The 19,891-nt window shown below is 40.4% G+C and overlaps 1 protein-coding gene across 1 annotated transcript in view; it reads right to left on the minus strand.

Moving 5' to 3' along the window:
• Positions 1-1,266: 1,266 nt before the first annotated feature.
• The window catches only part of LOC143293677 (uncharacterized), a 30,281-nt gene continuing 11,656 nt past the window's right edge, over positions 1,267-19,891 (minus strand). The window contains exons 3-12 of the mRNA XM_076604834.1: positions 17,297-17,549; positions 16,223-16,638; positions 14,489-14,659; positions 13,644-13,777; positions 12,854-13,024; positions 11,924-12,113; positions 11,021-11,182; positions 8,639-8,833; positions 6,570-6,701; positions 1,267-4,537 (exon numbers count right to left, since the gene is read on the minus strand). Coding sequence (XP_076460949.1) covers positions 3,001-4,537; positions 6,570-6,701; positions 8,639-8,833; positions 11,021-11,182; positions 11,924-12,113; positions 12,854-13,024; positions 13,644-13,777; positions 14,489-14,659; positions 16,223-16,638; positions 17,297-17,549 — 3,361 coding nt within the window. The 3' untranslated portion in view covers positions 1,267-3,000. The remainder of the gene's footprint in view (positions 4,538-6,569; positions 6,702-8,638; positions 8,834-11,020; positions 11,183-11,923; positions 12,114-12,853; positions 13,025-13,643; positions 13,778-14,488; positions 14,660-16,222; positions 16,639-17,296; positions 17,550-19,891) is intronic.

Here is a 19,891-nt window from a genome sequence, read left to right on the forward strand (position 1 = left end):
GCTCTGGTTGGCTAAAAAAAACAAACAAAAAACTGTGTTTAAAAAACAATGAATAAATAAAAGATAGATCAGAAAAACAAACACTAGGAAACCTGTTCCAAAATCTAAGCAAGGAAACATTTTCAGGAAAAGCTTTCTGTCATTTGCTACTCCACTCCCCCACATCCCTAAATTTGTTAAATATGTTGTATATTTAACCAACGTTTTTAACTGAAACTTTGTCAGTGAACAATTTTCCCAAAAAAATATAGACAATGTAACTGGCAAGCAGACTTGTCAACAGTTTTGATACACAAAAGGTTCAACACTTTACAAAACAAAAAATATATATATTAAAATTAAAAGCATCTCACACAATTCAAATATGCGCTGAACGCTTGTGTCTCCTTAAGTGCAATATTTTCATTGATAATTTCTGCTCCAAACCAGGGAAATGAGAAACATTATATTATCATTGGCATTTCTAAATTGAGGACATGCATACTACATCATTCTTACTTCTCATTTTTCCTTTTGGATTATTCATCATCACTATGATGTATCCCCAAAGCATTGAAAAAAAATAAAAATAAAAAAATCATTCTAAAAACCCTCTATAAGCCAATTTACCTTCTTTTTTTTTCTTTATCTCTCTAATGATCTGTCAACAGGGAAAGCATTATCTCATCAACTGTGTAGAACACACTCATATTTGTCGCTATTCCCCCTTGCAATGTCCCCCTTTTTTTTCTCTGCTAAAAAAAATAAATAACCAGAACTTTTCTCATCAGACTTTAAACTAATAAAAGTAAAATTCCACCTGAACAATTATCTACAAATCAAAATAAACAAACAATTAATATAAATAAGCATACAGAAATGAACTCAGAATGTGTTGATTGTGCAAGCAGACACTGTGCCTAAGGAATATTTGATTCTCTTGAGATACCTTTGTTCCTATACACATTAATGCTCAGACTCATAGCACACACTGTTCAACACAACCCAACGAGCCCAGGCATCAGCAGCACAGCATTTTGACAGACTGCACAACACTTCAATACTGTGTCATCATGCCAATACTGGATTTCACATGACATCCTCAAAACTGATCAATTTATGATGGTCCACAAAATGCACCCAATATATTTTCACACTTCCTTTAGTTTTCTTGACATTAGAAGTGCTCAAATTTCTTTCCTTTTTTTTTTTTTTCTTTTCTTTTCTTTTTTATCTTTCTTAGAGCAGGGATATTCAGAATTTGGTGCTGCTGCTGCTGCTGCTGCCAAGGCACAAGAAAGGAACACTGCACATGTGGGTGGGAACTTATCTTTATTCTTACAAATCGAAAACACAGACAGTAAACCCCAACATCCCTCTACCAATGGAAATTATTATCATGAGATGACAACGCTTGAAAACTGTTTGAAGTATGGTGCGTCAAAAGATGACGATACCCCTGAAACTTCTGTTCATACCCCTAACACTACCATTCATAACCCTAACATCGTTCATGTCCCTAACACTACCATTCATACTCTTACCATTGTTCATGTCCCAAACACTACTATTCATGCCCCTAACATCATTTACGTCCCTACCACTAGCATGTTTCAAGACAAGGACGGTGGAGCTCCCTCGGACTGTTGATAATGTAGACAAGATGACAATGAAGGACTGAAGCAAACTACCAACCAAACCACGTCAGTCATGAATGCAACTTCAAGCCAACCACCAGCAGAAAACATCCAGACACAGCTGAACACAATTATAACTGAGCAGAAGTCATGCAAAAGCAGAGCTCTGAATGTCTTCAGTACCTTAACAGACCCATTTTCAGAAGCTTCATCTAAAATTCAATAACAAGGAAGTTTGCTTTGTAAGTCTATCTGAACAAGAATGATTTAGTTCTCATTCTGGATGTCCACTGCTAAATGCATGGGCAGAAAAAAAGACATCAGTCAAATATGAATTTGGTAATATATACATATTTACAAGTTCTCTGACACAGTATATATAATAGATCATCTCTGAAAAGTGTTCTGGATATAATTTCCTCTTTCATACCAAAACCAATTTATTATTCATTGTAGTATGCTGAATTAATCTTTTTTCAGAACAGTTAACATTTAACACTTCTGCTGGACTTCATTATAGTTTAAACTAAACACCATCACAGGAAAACAAACACTGGTAAGCAGAACTCTTTATCAAAAGAGGGCAAATGTGGTGAGTCCACTGGTTCTTCTTTGCACATATTTTTTTTGTCTTCAAGTCATAAAAACAGTGGAAGTGCTTTTCATAACATTCAAGAAAGACAAGCTGGAAAGACGACATAAAGACTAAAATCTCCAAGAAAAACAGCACAGCACTTGAACTTTTAACAATGCACATCAATTCTCCAAAACTTTGAACATCATTCCAGAAATTTTGGCAGCTCCTAAGAACCATCCAACCAGAAAACAAACCAAGCAAACCACCAGGAAAAAGCATGTTACAAACTGATATACATATCAGTACTGCTTTTACTCTAGTATTGATAAAGAAAATAACCGAGAGAGAAATAATTTGATGCTCTTGGACAGCCCCTCTCTACTGGACCCTTCCTGAAGCTGACAAAATAATGAGACACAGGTTCATCAATTAATATAAAAATCTTTCTCCTTTTTCTGTAACATACTACAAAATCATACTGAAGACAATCATACATTTGTGGTTTGATTTAGTCCCTTTCAGAAGAAACCACCACAGTAGCAGGATAAATTAGCAGAAAATAATTGCACTAACTCATAAATTGCCCTAAAACACAAGGGAACAGGTTCAAACCACAGACAACTCTATCAAGATGGGTCCAATGCAAAGCATAAAAATGGATTCTGACTGAATGCAAAATCAAACCACAGCTCAATGCCAAATGAGCAGAAAAGTAACTCGTTCATCAAGAAACAGACTTAACACCTCAACAAAACGATGTTATGCAAATGGGAGAAATCTAAAGAAGAAAAGTTAACTAACATCTCATTACCAGCCGTAAGAACCACGTCCACCGTGAAACCCACTTCTCCCTTCAACCCCATGACCTGGGTACACAGAACCTCTGCCCCGCCTGTCAAACCCAGGTCCTGGCCTCCCATGGAACTCATCAGGACCTCTGTGGAACATGTCATAACCATCCCCACCCATCCCTACACCCCCATGGTAACCATCTCCTAGGCTATCTTCTCTTGGAAAGGGATCAGGTCTGAAACTTCTCGGGGGCATACCACCCCTGCCTCTGTCTGCAAAATCATGAACGATAGGTGGACGATCTGGTGGTAAGACTGGTGGACGGTCAGGTGGAAGGTACGGGGGCCTGTCATGAAACTCTCCAGGGGAGAACCCTCTGTGGCGACCAGGCACATCATGATCACGGTCATAAAAGTGGGAACTCCTGTTGGGAGGGTTCTCCAAGCCAGCATGGCTGCTACAGGAATCATCAGAAGGACCAAATCGCTGAGATGCGGCAGAGAAAGGGGGCATCACCTCCTCAGAGGGGTCAGGAGCCCCCCAAGTTTGGGAGGGTGGTGCATGGGACACAGGAGGACCACTGAGGGGAGGGTCTGGTAAGGGCAGGGGCAAACCGGCAGTGCTGTTTGTGTGTGTGTCTGTGTACTGGGTTTGCCCTGTGCTGCTGGCTCCTCCTCCCGCCCCTGGCTGACCAGACAGCATCCTAACTAAGGCGGCTTTGACGCCAGCATTCTTGTCCGCAGAGTACCCCTCAGCCATGCTGTTGCCAAGAGCGACAAAGTCAAGGTCAGCAGCCTCGCTCTGGCTCACAGAGTCATGGGGTGCCCCAAACTGAGGTGCCATCCGATGGCGAAACTGATCCAAGAGAGCAGCAGTTTTGTTGTCCATGGTCATGTTGAGACTCTCAGCAATCTGCATGGCGGAGAGAGACTTCTGAGTCTCCATCTTGGCAATGACTTTGGTTAGCTGGGCCTGCACACTGGCCACATCTTCTGCCGATCCCTCGTCTGCAACAGGTTTGGCTTCTGGCATCAACGGAGCCGCAGTGTCCTGCGCTGTACTGCTAGGTGGTACAGCAAATAGTCCTGTAGATCCTGCAGTGGCCAACAACTGCTGCTGGCCTGTGGTGGAAGTATCACCGGATCCACTGTGTGCTGGAAGTCCTGCCAGCGGCTGTCTTGACAATGCTGCCACATCACTGGATCCACCATGCACAGGCAATCCCAGCAACGACTGCTTTGTCACGGGTGTCAAGTCACTGGACCTGCTTTGAGCAGGCAGCCCCAGAGCAGCCGGTTTCACGGCAGCTTTTGAGTCCATGGACCCACTCTGAGAAAAGCCCAGCAAGACTTTTTTGGGGGCCAGTTTGTTGTCACCAGGAAGAGCTTTTTCTCCCAATCCAGGACCGGATTTGTCAGGCTGTCGAAGAGAAGCTTTGGGTCCTCCTGCCAAGGGACCCTTGCCTCCGTCCTGCTGCTGCTGCTGCTCCTGCCTCTGCTGCCGCTTGAACTTCTTGCACCACAGCTCATGGCAGTCCTGGTCCTTGGGCAGGCTGCACACAACACAACTTTCTCTGCTCATCCAGTCAAGTTATCATTTTTCACTCTTTCTTAATTTCTTTCTTTCTGTCTGTCTCTCTCTGTCTCTCTCCTTTTTTCCCTTTGTATATTCCTCTCTCCCAATGAAAGTAATTTGTTTTGATTATCTGATGCAACACCTAGTGCCTTCACCTGAGGCAGTGTCTCATGCAATTAGAGTTATTCACTTTGGTGGGGGTATGTGTGCATCATGTGAGTACCTTCAGTAGTGTTCAGATGGAAAGAGCAATGTGCTAATGCATTTGGGCATGCACCAGAAAAAACAAAGATTAATTTTCACATCATTTCATATTTGCTCCACCTTCACCCCACCCCTGTACACACATGCTCACACACGCATGCACACACGTACATGTACACATTCCTGTCATAAAGAAAACTAACAGTTCCTTTGTCAGTTTCTAACTAATGATGCCAATACATTACCTGCTGAACTGGAGATAGAGGACCAAACAGTACACAGTATACAGAACCTATCGTCAATGGTCAAAACTGATCAGCAAATTACAAATGCATAAGCACTGAAGATACCACAACAATATTATTAACAATAAAGTGAAAAAAAATGTTACGTAACATTTAGTTCTTGTGGACTTTAGCACACTTATAGGGTTATGTGACACACACTTACCAATTTTACAGTTATTTTGTTATGATATTTATAAATAAAACTGCCAGACTGGATTGTAGAAAAAGGTGAACCAATTATCTTTCACCAAGGGTGGCAAAGAGAACAGGGATGTTGTCAGTCCTAAAAAAGGAATGACATTTCTGTTAAAAGAAAATCTGAACATGGAAAATTTAATATTCTAAAAACAACTTGGAAAGGTTTTGTTTGTTTTTTTATCCATCAACCACTGATCAATTTCACAATGAAATAAAATATCCCCTGAAAAAAATTAATATTGTGTTTTTTTTAATTAAAAAAAAAAAAAATTCTTAAACGCAATTTTAAAGATCTTTTACTTTTCTTTTTTTTTTTACACAAACAGACCAGACATAAATCACTTTCTTCTGCCTACATGTTGATCACAACATGAGAGTCCAACAACACACACGGACAGAAATAACACAACTTCAACAACACACACACGGTAATGATTCCTTCAGTGAAAATATTACACTTGGGGCCACATCAAACACATACACTTCTGGCTACTGCTTCAGGCCAGCCAATATAAAAAGAAAGACTGGGACACACACAAACACACACGCACACACACACACACACAAAACACACACACACGCACACACACACACACACACAAACGAACAGCACATAATTATAACCAAGTACTTCAACACTAACACATATACACAAATGTAAATCTAAATTAGACAAAGAGAAATATATGAAACTAAAACCTTTGTAGGCTCCCTACAGACAACACACAGAGTAACAAAACCAGAAATTTGTTGATGCCAGGGTACTCTTCAATTACAAATGGCACACCTGCCATCTTCTGGAAAACATTCTTCTTTTCATTTGAAAAACAAAAAAACCCCAACTTTTGTTCTTACACACCCCAAATTCCCAGCAAGCTGTGTAACAAGCAGCATTTTTATTTGCTTCCAATTTAAATGCAGAGGAACAGGAAACATTTTTTGTTTGCTTCCAATTCAAATGCAGAGTAACCAGAAACATTTCTGTATGTTCACTGTATAACCAGCATGCATTCACAACAAAATCCAATCCTGAACCATAAGAGCATCAGCCTACAAGTCGTTAAACTCAACTCCTTTCTAGCAACACTGAACTTCTGTTTAATCGTTCCTTACTTCGCCAGCAAATACAGAGAACACGAAAGTGCTCAACTCCACTTTCTAGCAACATTGAACTTCTGTTTATTACTATATCAGTTCCCTACATTGCCAACAAATGCAGAGTACATAAAAGTGCTCTACTCCATTTTCTAGCAACACTGAATTTACGTTCATCAGTTCCCAACATCGCCAACAAACGCAGAGTACACCGTAAACACTCACTTTGGGGGAGGAATGGTTTCGGGGTTGACGTCCCGCAGCCAGGGGGAGTCAATGCCTTGCTGCGCAGTGCAGCGCTTGGAGGGGTCCAGCTCCAGCATGTGGTCCATCAGGTCCAGGGCCAGGCGAGGCAAGCTGAAACACCACCACAGTCACCATGCTGGGCACACCGTCTGCCACAGCACTCACCTCTCACTCCCAGCAACTACACAGCACCACACCGAGAATGCCAAGTCCGGGCTGCACACAGCTTTTTGAATATGCTGGGCAGACTGCCACTATACAGCAGTCAGAAATCAGGGAGCAACACACCATCTCTTTCCAACAAACCAACCAACACGTGGGAGTACAAAGTCAGGTCTCTACACCTAATCCAGTAAACAACAGGCATGGCAAACAAACACCACCACATTTTCAAAATGCTGGGCATAACAGTCGCAACAGCAATCAGAGCTCGCAGATCTGACAGGGAGGTCCTCAAACCTCACCCAGTAAAGAACAATGTGTCATGTCTGTTGAATATGCTGAGCAATCATAACAATACACAAATACTGACAAATAAATAAATAAAAGAAGAAAGAAAGAAAACAAAAGGAAATGCATTATGTTAAAAAGAAAAAGAAAAAAGACAACTTTGATACATGAAGTTAAAAAAAAAAGTATGAAAAAAAGTAACACAGGATAATAATAAAAACATTAACAGAAAATAATTGCATGTGGAAAAAGAAATAAAATAATGATGAAAGGAAAGACAGAAAGAAAAAACAGCAAATGACAGGAACACATACCTAAGTCAGGCTTTCTAAGCACTCAACAGAAGAAAAAAAAACATGTCAGTTTCTTACTGTTATCTTTTTTTTTTTTTACCCATGTCCAAGCTGATGGGCAATGCAAAGCAACACTGACTTGAGGCTGAAAGCTTTCATCCATTTTAACATGTCATCCCATATCACAAGCCTATCATGTCTTTTCTCACAGACACTGTGGAACAAAAGACTTGAGCCAAAACCCAACTTACAATTCTGTTTTGTCTAGTTTTATTTTGTATGTCCTTGTACAAACTAAATAGTGCGTAGGGTGCTGAATGGATCTGTTAATCAAGTTACACTTTACATGTGCTTCAGTTATTATTTCAGAATGAGCACACCAAATTTTACAACAATCAATTCACAAACAAAATGTTAGTGATTACTGTTTTGACCTAACCCTCTTTCAGCCTTCACCGACTGTATATAAGGTGGTCTGGAGTAATAACTGGATTAATAAAAAAAAAAGCAAGTTTCTATTAAACAACAGTCAATGGAAATTTTTTTTTTTTTAATTTAAAGAAAATTAAACCCAGCATACATATGTGTTTGGTTTAAAAAGCAAAAAGTTACAATAAAACAACAGTAACTGATAAAGTAATTTTAAAAAATATATTTGTAATTTTTTTAAAACATGCCGAAGCCTTTATCATTAATGTCATCAAGAATTGAAAATTATGTTATCATTATTTCAATTTTGCCCTCACAAAACATTTTGGTAAAGTAATGAATGTGAGACAAAAAAATGAATTAGAACTCATTATTTAGGAGAAGAAAAAAAAAGAAGAAAAAAAGAAATAAAAAATATATATATACATATATATATATATGTGGAGTGATGGGCTAGAGGTAACGCGTCCGCCTAGGAAACCAGAGAATCTGAGCACGCTGGTTCCAATCACAGCTCAGCCACCGATATTTTCTCCCCCTCCACTAGACCTGGAGTAGTGGTCTGGACGCTAGTCATTCGGATGAGACGATAAACTGAGGTCCTGTGTGCAGCATGCACTTAGCACACGTAAAAGAACCCACGGCAACAAAAGGGTTGTTCCTGGCAAAATTCTGTAGAAAAATCCACTTCGACAGGAAAAACAAATAAAACTGCACACAGGAAAAAAATACAAAAAAATGGGTGGCGCTGTAGTGTAGCGACGCGTTCTCCCTGGGGAGAGCAGCCCGAATTTCACACAGAGAAATCTGTTGCGATAAAAAGAAATACCAATACAAATACAAATAAAAAGGTTCAAGAGGCAACAAAAAGCTTACAAGGAGAACTCCTCCCTGAGCCGTCGGCGGTGCTGTCGCTTGGGTTTGAAGGTGTGGAAGAGTGGCAGTTTGATGACGTCGGGCCAGTTGGCGGGGCAGGGGGTGCCGCAGGTGCGACTGATCAGTTCCAGCTGGGCAAATTCCTCCTTGGCCCGGAAGATGGGCTCCTTGGTGAACAGCTCCCCCAAAATGCACCTGTAGGCATGACACGCAGTCAGTCACCATGACATTCTTGTGTTGTGTTGAACTGTATTGTGCTGTGCTGTACTGTATTGTATTGTATTGTACTATATTGTATTACTTTTTGTCACAACACACTTTTCTGTGTGAAACTGAGCTACTAACCCCGGGGAGAGCATGTCACCACAGTGCAGTGCCACCCTTTTTTTTTTTTTTTTTTGCCTTCTTTTTTTCGGTCTGCAGATGTACTTATTTGAATTTTACTACCTAAGTGGATTTTTCTCCAGATTTTTGCCAGGGACAACCGTGTTGTTGCTATGGGTTCTTTTACGAGCACAAAATGCATGCTGCACATAGGAATACAGTTTATCGCCTCATCTGAAAGACAAGTGGTGTGTGCCAAACAAGGAAGCTAGTGTCCACAGGCCTGAATCCCATATTCGGACCAGGATTTTTACTCCCTCCGTGCATGTCAGGCATGCTAACTGTCCAGGGAAAAAATATGGTATTCAAATGCCTGATGCATATTTTTTTTTTTTTTTTTACAAGTGGAAGCTAATAGTAATACCAGTTCAAAATAATCTGGATTCTAAGGCAACCTGGTCAGAAACAATAAAACAATAAAATTAAATTAAATTAAACATGACCAAAAATCAAAGTGTAGAACCCTGAAAATAATTCCAAACACTGCAATACACAATAGTGCAAAAAGTGTTTTTGGTACTAAAATACAAAGCCTTCACACCCCTTTAACCAGCCAAGTGCCAAATAATTTTGTTATTGAAAAAAAAGTGCTCTACCCTTGCCAGGGAATTTTGAGGATTCTGGGGTAATACATTTTCAATTCTTGTACAAAAACTATTGAGATACAGAATGAAAGTAAATGTTTTTTGCCAAGGAAAATGAATGTAGATTTTGAATCTGAGCTTTTCCCCCCAGTCTGATTGTAGATAACTGTTCAGGCATTTAATGTGAAAACAATAATTTTTGTGCAACAGAAAAGTCTATTTCCACCTCCACAGAATGGCATCCATAAAGAAAACAAACAAAATACAGCTGGAATAGCATGCCTATAGTCAGATTATACCTGTAGAAGAAATTAAAACTGGCTACAAGTTTACAAAAACAAATCACACCTCGTGTAGACATCTAAGTGAATAACTGTCCCAACATGGGTACAGTCAACATAGGAAGTCAATCATGTTCTCAGAAACTGAGCAAGCAAGCTTTTTGACAGCTATGAGCTTTCCCGAATTATAGGGTGAAGTTCTTTGATGACAGTCACTCTCTCCAAGTTGCATGTGGGCCAATAACAGTATCTCCTGTGCATCCTGTTCGCCTCCTCTTCAAACAAGTCAAGTCCATCTGATTCAGTGACAAAAAGCTTTAAAAACAAAAAGCACATGTTTCACATCAAGTACAAGTTCAACCCTGCGTTTCATGAAAATCGTGGAGCATTGGCAGTTGTCTATTTCCTGCAGTATGCACTGAAATGTGAGTTCACTGGCCTCCAACTGCCACACCCACTTCCACACCCTCTGGCTGGCATTCACCTATTGTCTTGCGTCACTCCTCTCCCTCTCCTCCCAGTCTTCCAACACTCACTACACATATTCTGTCAGTCATAGCCACCTGCTCAAAAGCGCTGCCTGACTGGACAGACGGAATGAATTAGCATCAAATGGGCCGTCAGTTTCATCACTGTCGTTGTCATTCACCTTCGTGTTCAAACCAATCATCAGACAAGATAGATCCTTCTCCATCGCTATAGCTATCCAAACTCACAAGCACAGCTTTCAAAATCGTGTACATCTGCTGAGTGGGGGACCACTTCCTTTACTGGACAAAGTTTTCAACGCCATTTTTTGCATATGATGCAACACCTTTCCCTGTGCGTTCCACATGGTCCAGTAAGCAAACTGTTTTTCAGTAGAAAAGGTTCTTCTACCTGATGTATGCTCATTTAAATAGCATTTTCATAATCCAGACACATCAAACTGTTCAGTCTTTTTATGTGCACTGAACCAAACCCCAATGAAGGAAAAATCAGAACATATGCAGGACGTCAGTGGACGTCTCATAGGCACTATAGCAACACATTTTGTAGGACATCAGTTGACGTCTGAACTGGTTAATGACTGTAAAATATCAGAAGGAAATAAAGAAACCAGACATATGACAGACAGAACTGTATAAACTTACCCTAAACTCCAAATGTCAATGGCTGGTCCATATCGTTCCTCCCCAAGCAACAGTTCGGGTGGTCTGTACCACAATGTGATCACTTTGTTGGTGTATAGACGATCTTTGTCGTCTGCGTTGAAATACCGCGCCAAACCCAAGTCCGCCAGCTTGATCTGACCTCTGTGCACACAACCAACATCATATCTTCACCCATTTCTTCAGATGATGAACGGACTCTGTATGTGCTTCATTTCAATGACTGTATAATAAAAATAAATCTTTTTAAATCATGCGGACTAAACACACAAGCATACACATACAACTGAAACTGGAGGCTTAACAGCCAAGTTCTCTGAAGGATCTTACAGTATCACAATGGTCAACATCAACAACCTTCTCTTTAAAAAAAAAAAAAGGGGGGGTGGGAAGGGTGTTGTTTTCAATCTTGTTCATTTTGGTCACTTTAAGTAAGTCACACTAACACATCCCTTTTCCAAAATAATCCGTATCTTATTCAAAAGTATGAAGCAAACTCAAATTTCAAAATTTTTAATAAAATAAAAAGTGAATAAATTATAATCATTATCTGTTTTTTTCTCTCTCTTATACACACAGTCTAACACACAATTTTTTCTCTCTCTTATACACACAGTCTAACACACAAACACACATATCCTCACACACTCACCCAATCACTCTCATACACATATTCACTCACTAGCCCATGTACACACATACACACACACACTCTCTCTCTTACTCACCCTCTCCCCCACACAATTTCACTCACTCTGACACCCACACACACCATTCACAAGTCACCCCTAACCAACCACTCACCACCTAACACTACCACAACACACACATGCCACACACACAAATTTTCTTTCTCCCCCTTTCTTTCCACTCCCATTCCCGGACCTGTTGTTGAGGAGGATATTGGAGCATTTGATGTCACGGTGCAGGAAGTTCTTCTGGTGACAGTACTGCAGGCCTCGCAGCAGCTGCTTCATGAAGGAGGCGATGTGCTCTTCACGGAACTGCACCAGCCCGGACTCCAGCAGGCCCATCAGGTCGTGGTCCATGTACTCGAACACCAGGTAGAATGACCCTGCAACAGTGCCGCCTTTCGAAAGTGCCATGGCAGTCATGTTCACTCTTCATTATCATAATAATATGTGTTGTTGTACTTATACGGCACAAATATCCTATATACTGGGATGGATCTAAGCTCCTCCCGTGAAACTCCAGGTACTTTCATGGCACAAACATCCTGTACACTAGGCTCTAAGCACCTCCCATAATATATATATGTGTGTAACTGCAAAAAAACAAAAATAACTGAAAGGCAGGGGTCCAGGGGCCACCCAGACCCCTGGCGGGGTACAGGGGCAACGCCCCCATGCCCCCCCTGCCCCCCCCCTACCCCCCCCACCCCTTCCCCCTATATAGTGGGCTCTAAGCACATCCCATGAAAAATACAAGTTCTTACATGGGACAGACATCCTATATACTGGGCTGTAAGTCGCCTCCCATGAAACAATGCACATGACATAACTCATGTTGCTCGAAAAAAGAAAAAAAACTAAGAAACAAATAGAAAAGGAAATCAACCTAAGGACTAAGGAGTCCCACATACATATTCAGCATGACTTACAGATTCAGGTTTTACACTTCTAAAATTGGAAAAAGGTACGTTCATTATGACTGATAAGTAAATTAAAATCACAATGAACAGAAACATTTACCAGGAGAGACTTGTTTATTCTCTTTTTCACAACCTTTTTGGATCAAAAACCAAATATATTAAAACCCAAATGAAGAACAAAATAATTATAACTACAACCTTACCTTTATCTTTTTTGAAGTCCAGTGCATCTTGCTTATCAGTGACAATTTCCTGCAGGTTCACGATGTTGGCATGCTGCAACTGCCGCAAGATCTTGATTTCTCGCACAGCAGTAATGGGAAAGCCTTCCTTCTCATTCTCTAAGCGTACTTTTTTCAGAGCCACATACACCCCTGCATCAGATGCAAATAAAACTTTTCAATTTTAGCTGACTCAGATTTTGATTTACTGAATTCTGAAAATTAAATTTTAATAAAATGAAGGGATAAACTGAAAACAATAATGACAGGATTAAAACGAAATCAAGTGTGGTCAAATCTAGTCAAATGTACTTTATTGTTCCTGACAGAGAATTAGAAACCAAGTTCTTCAAAGTTAAATGTGTTTCACCATATCAAACTGATTCAATATTTATTCCATAATAGTACAAAAAAATTCATTTTTTCGAATTTTAAAAAATTGCACTTTTACAGAAAAGTTCATATTGCCTTTTAAATCTACATCATATCTCAACTCTACAGACCAATTATCCCTTTTTCATGCCTTGTTTTTTGTTGTTCTTTTTTACCTTTTTCAACTGTTTGATTTTTTTTGCAACTTCAGCAAAGCATTTTTGTTTAAAGCGAAGAAGCACACCATAGCATGCTGCGCTCAAATCAAAACAGTTGACAGGTATGCAAATCGGACAGTTTTAAGTTATGACTGCCTCTTTAATTGTTTAAAACTTGTTATGAGTCCATACAAAGCATGATACATGTGTATTATCGCAGCATGGTTTCTTATAGGTATTACCTTGTGAGGTGTCCTTGGCTTTGTACACCTGACCGTAGGTTCCTTCTCCAATAATTTCTAGGTTACTGAAAACATCCACACACCGCTCACCCCACGAAGCTGCTCGTTTCACCTCATAGCGCCGACTGCAAATCCTGAAGAAAACCCAAAATTCAAACAATTCAATTCAAGGTACTATCAAGGATGTGCAACTCATGAACATTGGATTACAGACAAAAATGTACATCCCTATCAAATATAAGATGAAAACACTTAAAAACATACAGCCTGTTGAACATCTGCTCACTGTCTCAATAAAGACAGAGATTATATATTTGCTGATGCAGAATATAATCTGCTCACTGTCTCAGTAAATACTGAGATTACATATTCACTTTTCTCTCTCTCTTTTTTTTTCCTTTTCAATATTTGTTTTATAAGTTGAAACTTAAAACCTTGTGCTACCATAATGATTTGACTAAAACAAAGTGTCTCAATTATTTCACAGAGTAACACAGTTGCAGGAAGCAACATCACAATACCTCTTTTCTTCTGTTACTTGCCAAATATTAACTCCCCCTACAAGTCTGTGCCGCTGACAGTACAGTTGCAATGTTCAACATGAACTCCTGTCCCCCAAGAAACATGAGGCTATGGTTATAAATCACTGTGCGATAGTACATTTACCAGGAAAATAAAGTCGAACATTATGAGCCTAAGCATAAACTTGTCATTCCATAAGAAGAAATATATACCATATGAAACAAAGATCCTAGAAAACAACCAACTTTCAATCAATGATATATACACAAAACCAAAATCACAAGAAAACATACCTCCCGCAAAACTTAAAAGCTACATCTCACTTTGGCAGACGGAACCTGGGTCCACTGCTCTTCGAGTCAGCCCCTGGAGATGTTCCTTCTGATTCATTCTCTTCATCCTCATGTTCGTCGACAGCTGGGGGCATGGGAAGATCGGTGATACGACTACGACGTTTCGTTGCTGGGGACTGACTTTCCTCTTCCCCACCATCACTGCAAAGGAACATTACACTGGGGAATGAATTAAAAACGAAAATCAATGAGATGACATTCTGAGCACCAGAAACAATGGAATAGTGAAAAGATGTGCTTTTTGTTCTAAATACTAAATTCAAGAACAGCCTCATTATAGAGAGCACCCCCCCAAAAGTCCCAACAATCTGATTTTAATTGTGATGTGAGACTGCAAACAACCAACCTGCACACTTGCAAATGTTAAACATTTTAATTCATAAAATCATACATGTTTTTAAATGCTCATATCAATATCTATGTACATTTTTTTAATGTGCTAATATCAATATATAGGTATAAATGCCAAATGGCCAAGAGATGTCTACACTGGGCAAGTTTTATTTGCTTAATCCTTTGAGCCCTGACCACCACTTTACCGGTGGTGGGGAGGGTGGCATAATGCCTGGCCACTGGTCAAGCGGTGCGTAAACACTTGTGTCGTGTTTTGCTATTGGTTGACTTATATCGAAGAACCAATCAGAAAAACCATAATATTCCGACGCCAGCGAACACTGTACCAACATTGCCGCGCCCCCTCACTGTGTTTTGTGCATGTGCTTTGGATAAAAAAGATCGATTTCTTGTCATACTCTACTTCCGATAAATCATCAAGCATATCAATTACTTGCTGCGTTGTGTTCAGTTGTTTTCTCGCACGTTTTGTCCCTGATTTCTGCCCTGACGGGCCAGGTTGAGACTCTGCACGCTTCAAGTGTTTACGCACCGCTCAAAGGGTGGCTAGGCATTATGTCATTTTTCTCTGCCACCGGTAAAGTGGTGGTCAGGGCTCAAAGGGTTTAATACCAATTATTTGCAAATTTTGGCTCAGGAGCTCAGGCAGAAGGGTTAAAATTGCTCAGGAACTCAGGGCTCAAAGGGTTAATCCAACCAAAAATCTAGATCAACCTCCCATTAAGCTCACATGCTCTTCAACTCCTAACCTAGGTTTTGGTTGGTTTCCAAATGTAAAGTCTCCAAATTTTAGTAATTAGAGTCAATTATATCAGGTAATGACCCACTGTTCCAAAGGCAGTCCAGTTCTATATTGTCATCATTTTCTAATGCAATAAAGGTTGAAGCCTTGAGATCACCCTACACTTCTCAGCTGGAAAGTAGAATCAAAGGAGCTTTCTTTCTCTCCCTCTCTTTGACTTTGAAGCGCTGGAGTTTACAGTTGAAATGAATAAAAGCAATGTGCGTTATCTAGCACAGGGCAAGAGCAAAGAGAGAGAGAAAAATGAAAGAAACAGAAGACAGAGGGATGAAGGTAGAGAAAAACTGATAGCAGACAGAAGAAGAGACTGAGATTCGGATAAAACCAAGCTGATTCAGAGACACATGAAGCAGAGGCAAAGAATTGTATATCACTTCACTTTCAAGAATGCTCAGCTAAGTTTAACAGAAATATGAAGGTAACTTCCACCGAGTTGCAATGTTCAATGACACACATCACACACTGAGCTAAAACCACTGAACACAACCAATAAATACAGGAACCAACAAACCAATAAACCAAAGGTGCGCACACACGCACGCACGCACCTTGAAGGACTGTTGTCCAGCTCAGGGTCATGAGACACCTCTGGCAATGGCAAACTGGGCAAGGTGGACATCATACTCCTCCTGTTGTTAGTATTGTTGGTACTGTTTTCTGCAGGCCGTGGTGGCAAGTTCCGCACCTCCTCTGGCTGTGGAGGCGCTGGCTTGGGTACCTCTGGCAGTGGCGGCATCTTCCTCTGGGGGGGAGTTCTGCTCCTCCTCACCTCGGCCTGGATGTGATGAGGTGAGGGCTGGGAATGCTGCGGAGGAGGAATGTTGGACACAGGAGGAGGGGCAGGGGGAGTAGCTTGACGCAGTACTTGAGCTGGGACAGGGAGAGGAGGAGCGGGCTGCTTCTTCTCCTCCCCCATCACCACGCGCTGGGCCACCTGCTCTTCACCTCTCTGAACGTTTTCCACCTGAAAACAAATAACTGAGTAATGGCCTTTCTCCTGTTTTTATTTCACATTTTCTTTCTTTTAAAATTATTTTTTAGACTTGCGAAACAGGAACCTACACAATACAGTCAAACACAATAATGCCTCCAGACACTTACATCATTAATGTAATGAAACTGACTGAAATGCTCAAAGCCTCTTGCATTCTTTCTTTTTTGTGGTGATTGTTGTTTCCCTAGGTTTTTCCATACTTTCAAAATTCATTCTGTACAAAATCAGTAAATGAGTATTCTCAAATTTTCAAAAAACACAGTTGGCTATTAACTGAATATCAATATCATGTTCACACTTAAATTCAGAGATGAATTCTAAATTTTTCAAATTTACTAAAACCAGGGTGGGGGAAGGGGGGGGGATGAGGGGGTCTGGGCGCTGCACTGAGCAATGTCTCTAACAGGAATAAGGAACAAAGAGTGTGTGTGTGTGTGTGTGTGTGTGTGTGTGTGTGTGTGTGTGAGGAGGGGGGAAGTGGGAGGTGGGGTAGTGGGAGGTCAGGGGTTGGGGGGGGGGGGACTCTGAAATTCACAGATTTCCGTAAATTTAAGGAAAAATATCATATCTGTAAATAACACAACACAGCAAACAACACACACTTCACAGATAAAAATTCCTTCCTTACCTTTATCACAAGGTTCTCTTCAATTTCTCCCAAAGTCCTTTCTGGTTTCTTGGGGGGCACTGGGGTAGAAGTGCTGGACTCTGAGGGTTCATTGTCTGAATCAATCTTGATAACGTCTCTGATTGGGGTGTTAGATAATGATCGCATGTCTTTGCCTGCAGATGCTGAAGACAAGTCTTGGCAGTTAAGACCCAACCGCTTGGACTTCTTGAGTTCCCGTGCCCGTCGGTGTTTGTTAAGTTCAGCAGCCAAACTGTGCAGCAGATAAGCAGATAATAAACGTTAATACAGTAGTCTCCAATGCCACACTGATCTATCTTGATAAATTCAGGAAATGATCAGTTTAAAGTGAGTTGCAACACCAAAATATACTTCAGAGGGCACTGATATCCAATTGATACTGAAGGTTGAGGTCAAACTCAAAAGGTCAATGTCACGACTTGTATAATACTAATTAACCCTTTCACTTCTGGAACTATTAATGATTTTTGCAAAATAATCTATATCACCAACCTCTTAAAAATTTTTTTTTTTTTTTTTTTGAAGTCACAAAAATCAAAATTATGCTCAAAAGTGTGTAAAAGATATATATTTTCTTGAAGAAAAATGAATGGAGAATTTCATCATAAGAACTTTCAATGACAGGATGATATAACTCCCAATCAGGGACACAAAATGTCTTTTTCTTAAATGAGAAAACTGATTTGTTTATTTTACGGGTGGAAATCGTGCTAGAATATTATATTAGTAAATGCATTAGACACAACAACAAAGTGCAATTATGTTGTTACCTCCACTATCATGCTGTTTAACACATAAACACCATACATAATATCAATAATCACATACACTTACACACACACCCCACCACCCAAACACCCACAAATACTATCGGTAACATAATAGTACAACACAAAAGCTCACCATAAACAATATTTCCTCTTGAAGCTTTAACGTTTCAATCTAAAAATAAAATCTTGAGTTTTTTCTATACCCACTTCAAACATGACCCCACCCCCTTCCTGTTGATGTACCTTGAAGCATGCAATCATCACCAGGATAACCAGAATCACCAGTTGATCAACATCATCATCATTTTCATTTTCTATCAAATTTTCATAGTTGAAATTGTTGATGTACAGAAAATCAAACAAAATTCTAGCCACCTCTTTTGCATCGTACTTCCTGGCAGCTATGTTAATGCACTCAAAGAGTTTTTAACTTCACAAAACGTAAAAAAAAAACCATCAAAATTGAGCAAAAACTAGCTGAGATATTGCTTCGAACACTCATCAAGGCAGCTGGCATTTGCAATGAAGTAAACATATGCAAATGAGTGGCTGGACAGTTGATAATGCAGCTGAAGACTTAATATCAAAAGGAAAAACTTGCAAGTACAAGAGCCACAAAGGTTTTGTATACAATTTTAATCATACTTGGCACATACACTGGTCTGGGACAGATTCTGTTCCAATTTCTAAAGGTGTCAATGTGATTGGACAAATCTAAACAAATGCCTGACAGCAACATCCCTAGTCGGGTCATCAGTGCAAACATTCATGTGCCAATCAGAATGGATTTCTTTAACATAATTTTGCCAGATAACAACACTTATGTTGCCATGGGTTCTTTTTCAGTGTGCCAATGCATTCAGTCCTCCACAACCGTTCCATTGGAATCTGGTTCAGTACAACAGTTTGAGTCAAACAGGGTTGTCTACTATCCCCTACACAATTCACCATATTTCTGGAAAGAATCATGTCAGATGCACTGGAAGACCATGAGAGCACCGTCACCATCGGAGGCACTGTTACTTCTTCTTCTTCTTCTTCTGCATTCGTGGGCTTCAACTCCTACGTTCACTCGTATATACGCGAGTGGGCATTTTACGTGTATGACCGTTTTTACCCCGCCATGTAGGCAGCCATACTCCGCTTTCGGGGGTGTGCATGCTGGGTATGTTCTTGTTTCCATAACCCACCGAACGCTGACATGGATTACAGGATCTTTAATGTGCGTATTTAATCTTATGCTTGCATATACAGACGAAGGGGTTCAGGCACTGGCAGGTCTGCACATATGTTGACCTGGGAGATTGTAAAAATCTCCACCCTTTACCCACCAGGCGCTGTCACCATGATTCGAACCCGGGACCCTCAGATCGAAAGTCCAACGCTTTAACCATTCGGCTATGGCGCCCGTCGACTGTTACAAATCTTCGGTTCGCCAATGACATTGATGGCTTGGCAGGAAATGAGACCAAACTCTCCAACCTGGTATGCAGTGGTAGAAAGATGACATCACCTCCAGAGCATACAGAATGGAAGTCAGTGTCAGAAAAGACAAGGACCTTGACAAATAACAAATTAACACTAATGGCATTAGCACTGATATCAAAGTCAACGGGCAGTCTTTGGAATCTGTATCTAGGTTCAAGTACCTGGGTGCAATTGGCACAGATGATGGCTCCAAACCAGAAGTCATGTCCAGGATAGCACAGATAACAGCAGCACTCAATCAACTGAAGCCCATTTGGTGAGACAAAAACATCACACTCAGATCCAAAGTAAATTTATGTGCTCACTGGTTCAATCA

Source organism: Babylonia areolata, chromosome 19 (assembly GCF_041734735.1).
Source record: "Babylonia areolata isolate BAREFJ2019XMU chromosome 19, ASM4173473v1, whole genome shotgun sequence".
In the NCBI taxonomy this organism is placed as follows: domain Eukaryota; kingdom Metazoa; phylum Mollusca; class Gastropoda; order Neogastropoda; family Buccinidae; genus Babylonia; species Babylonia areolata.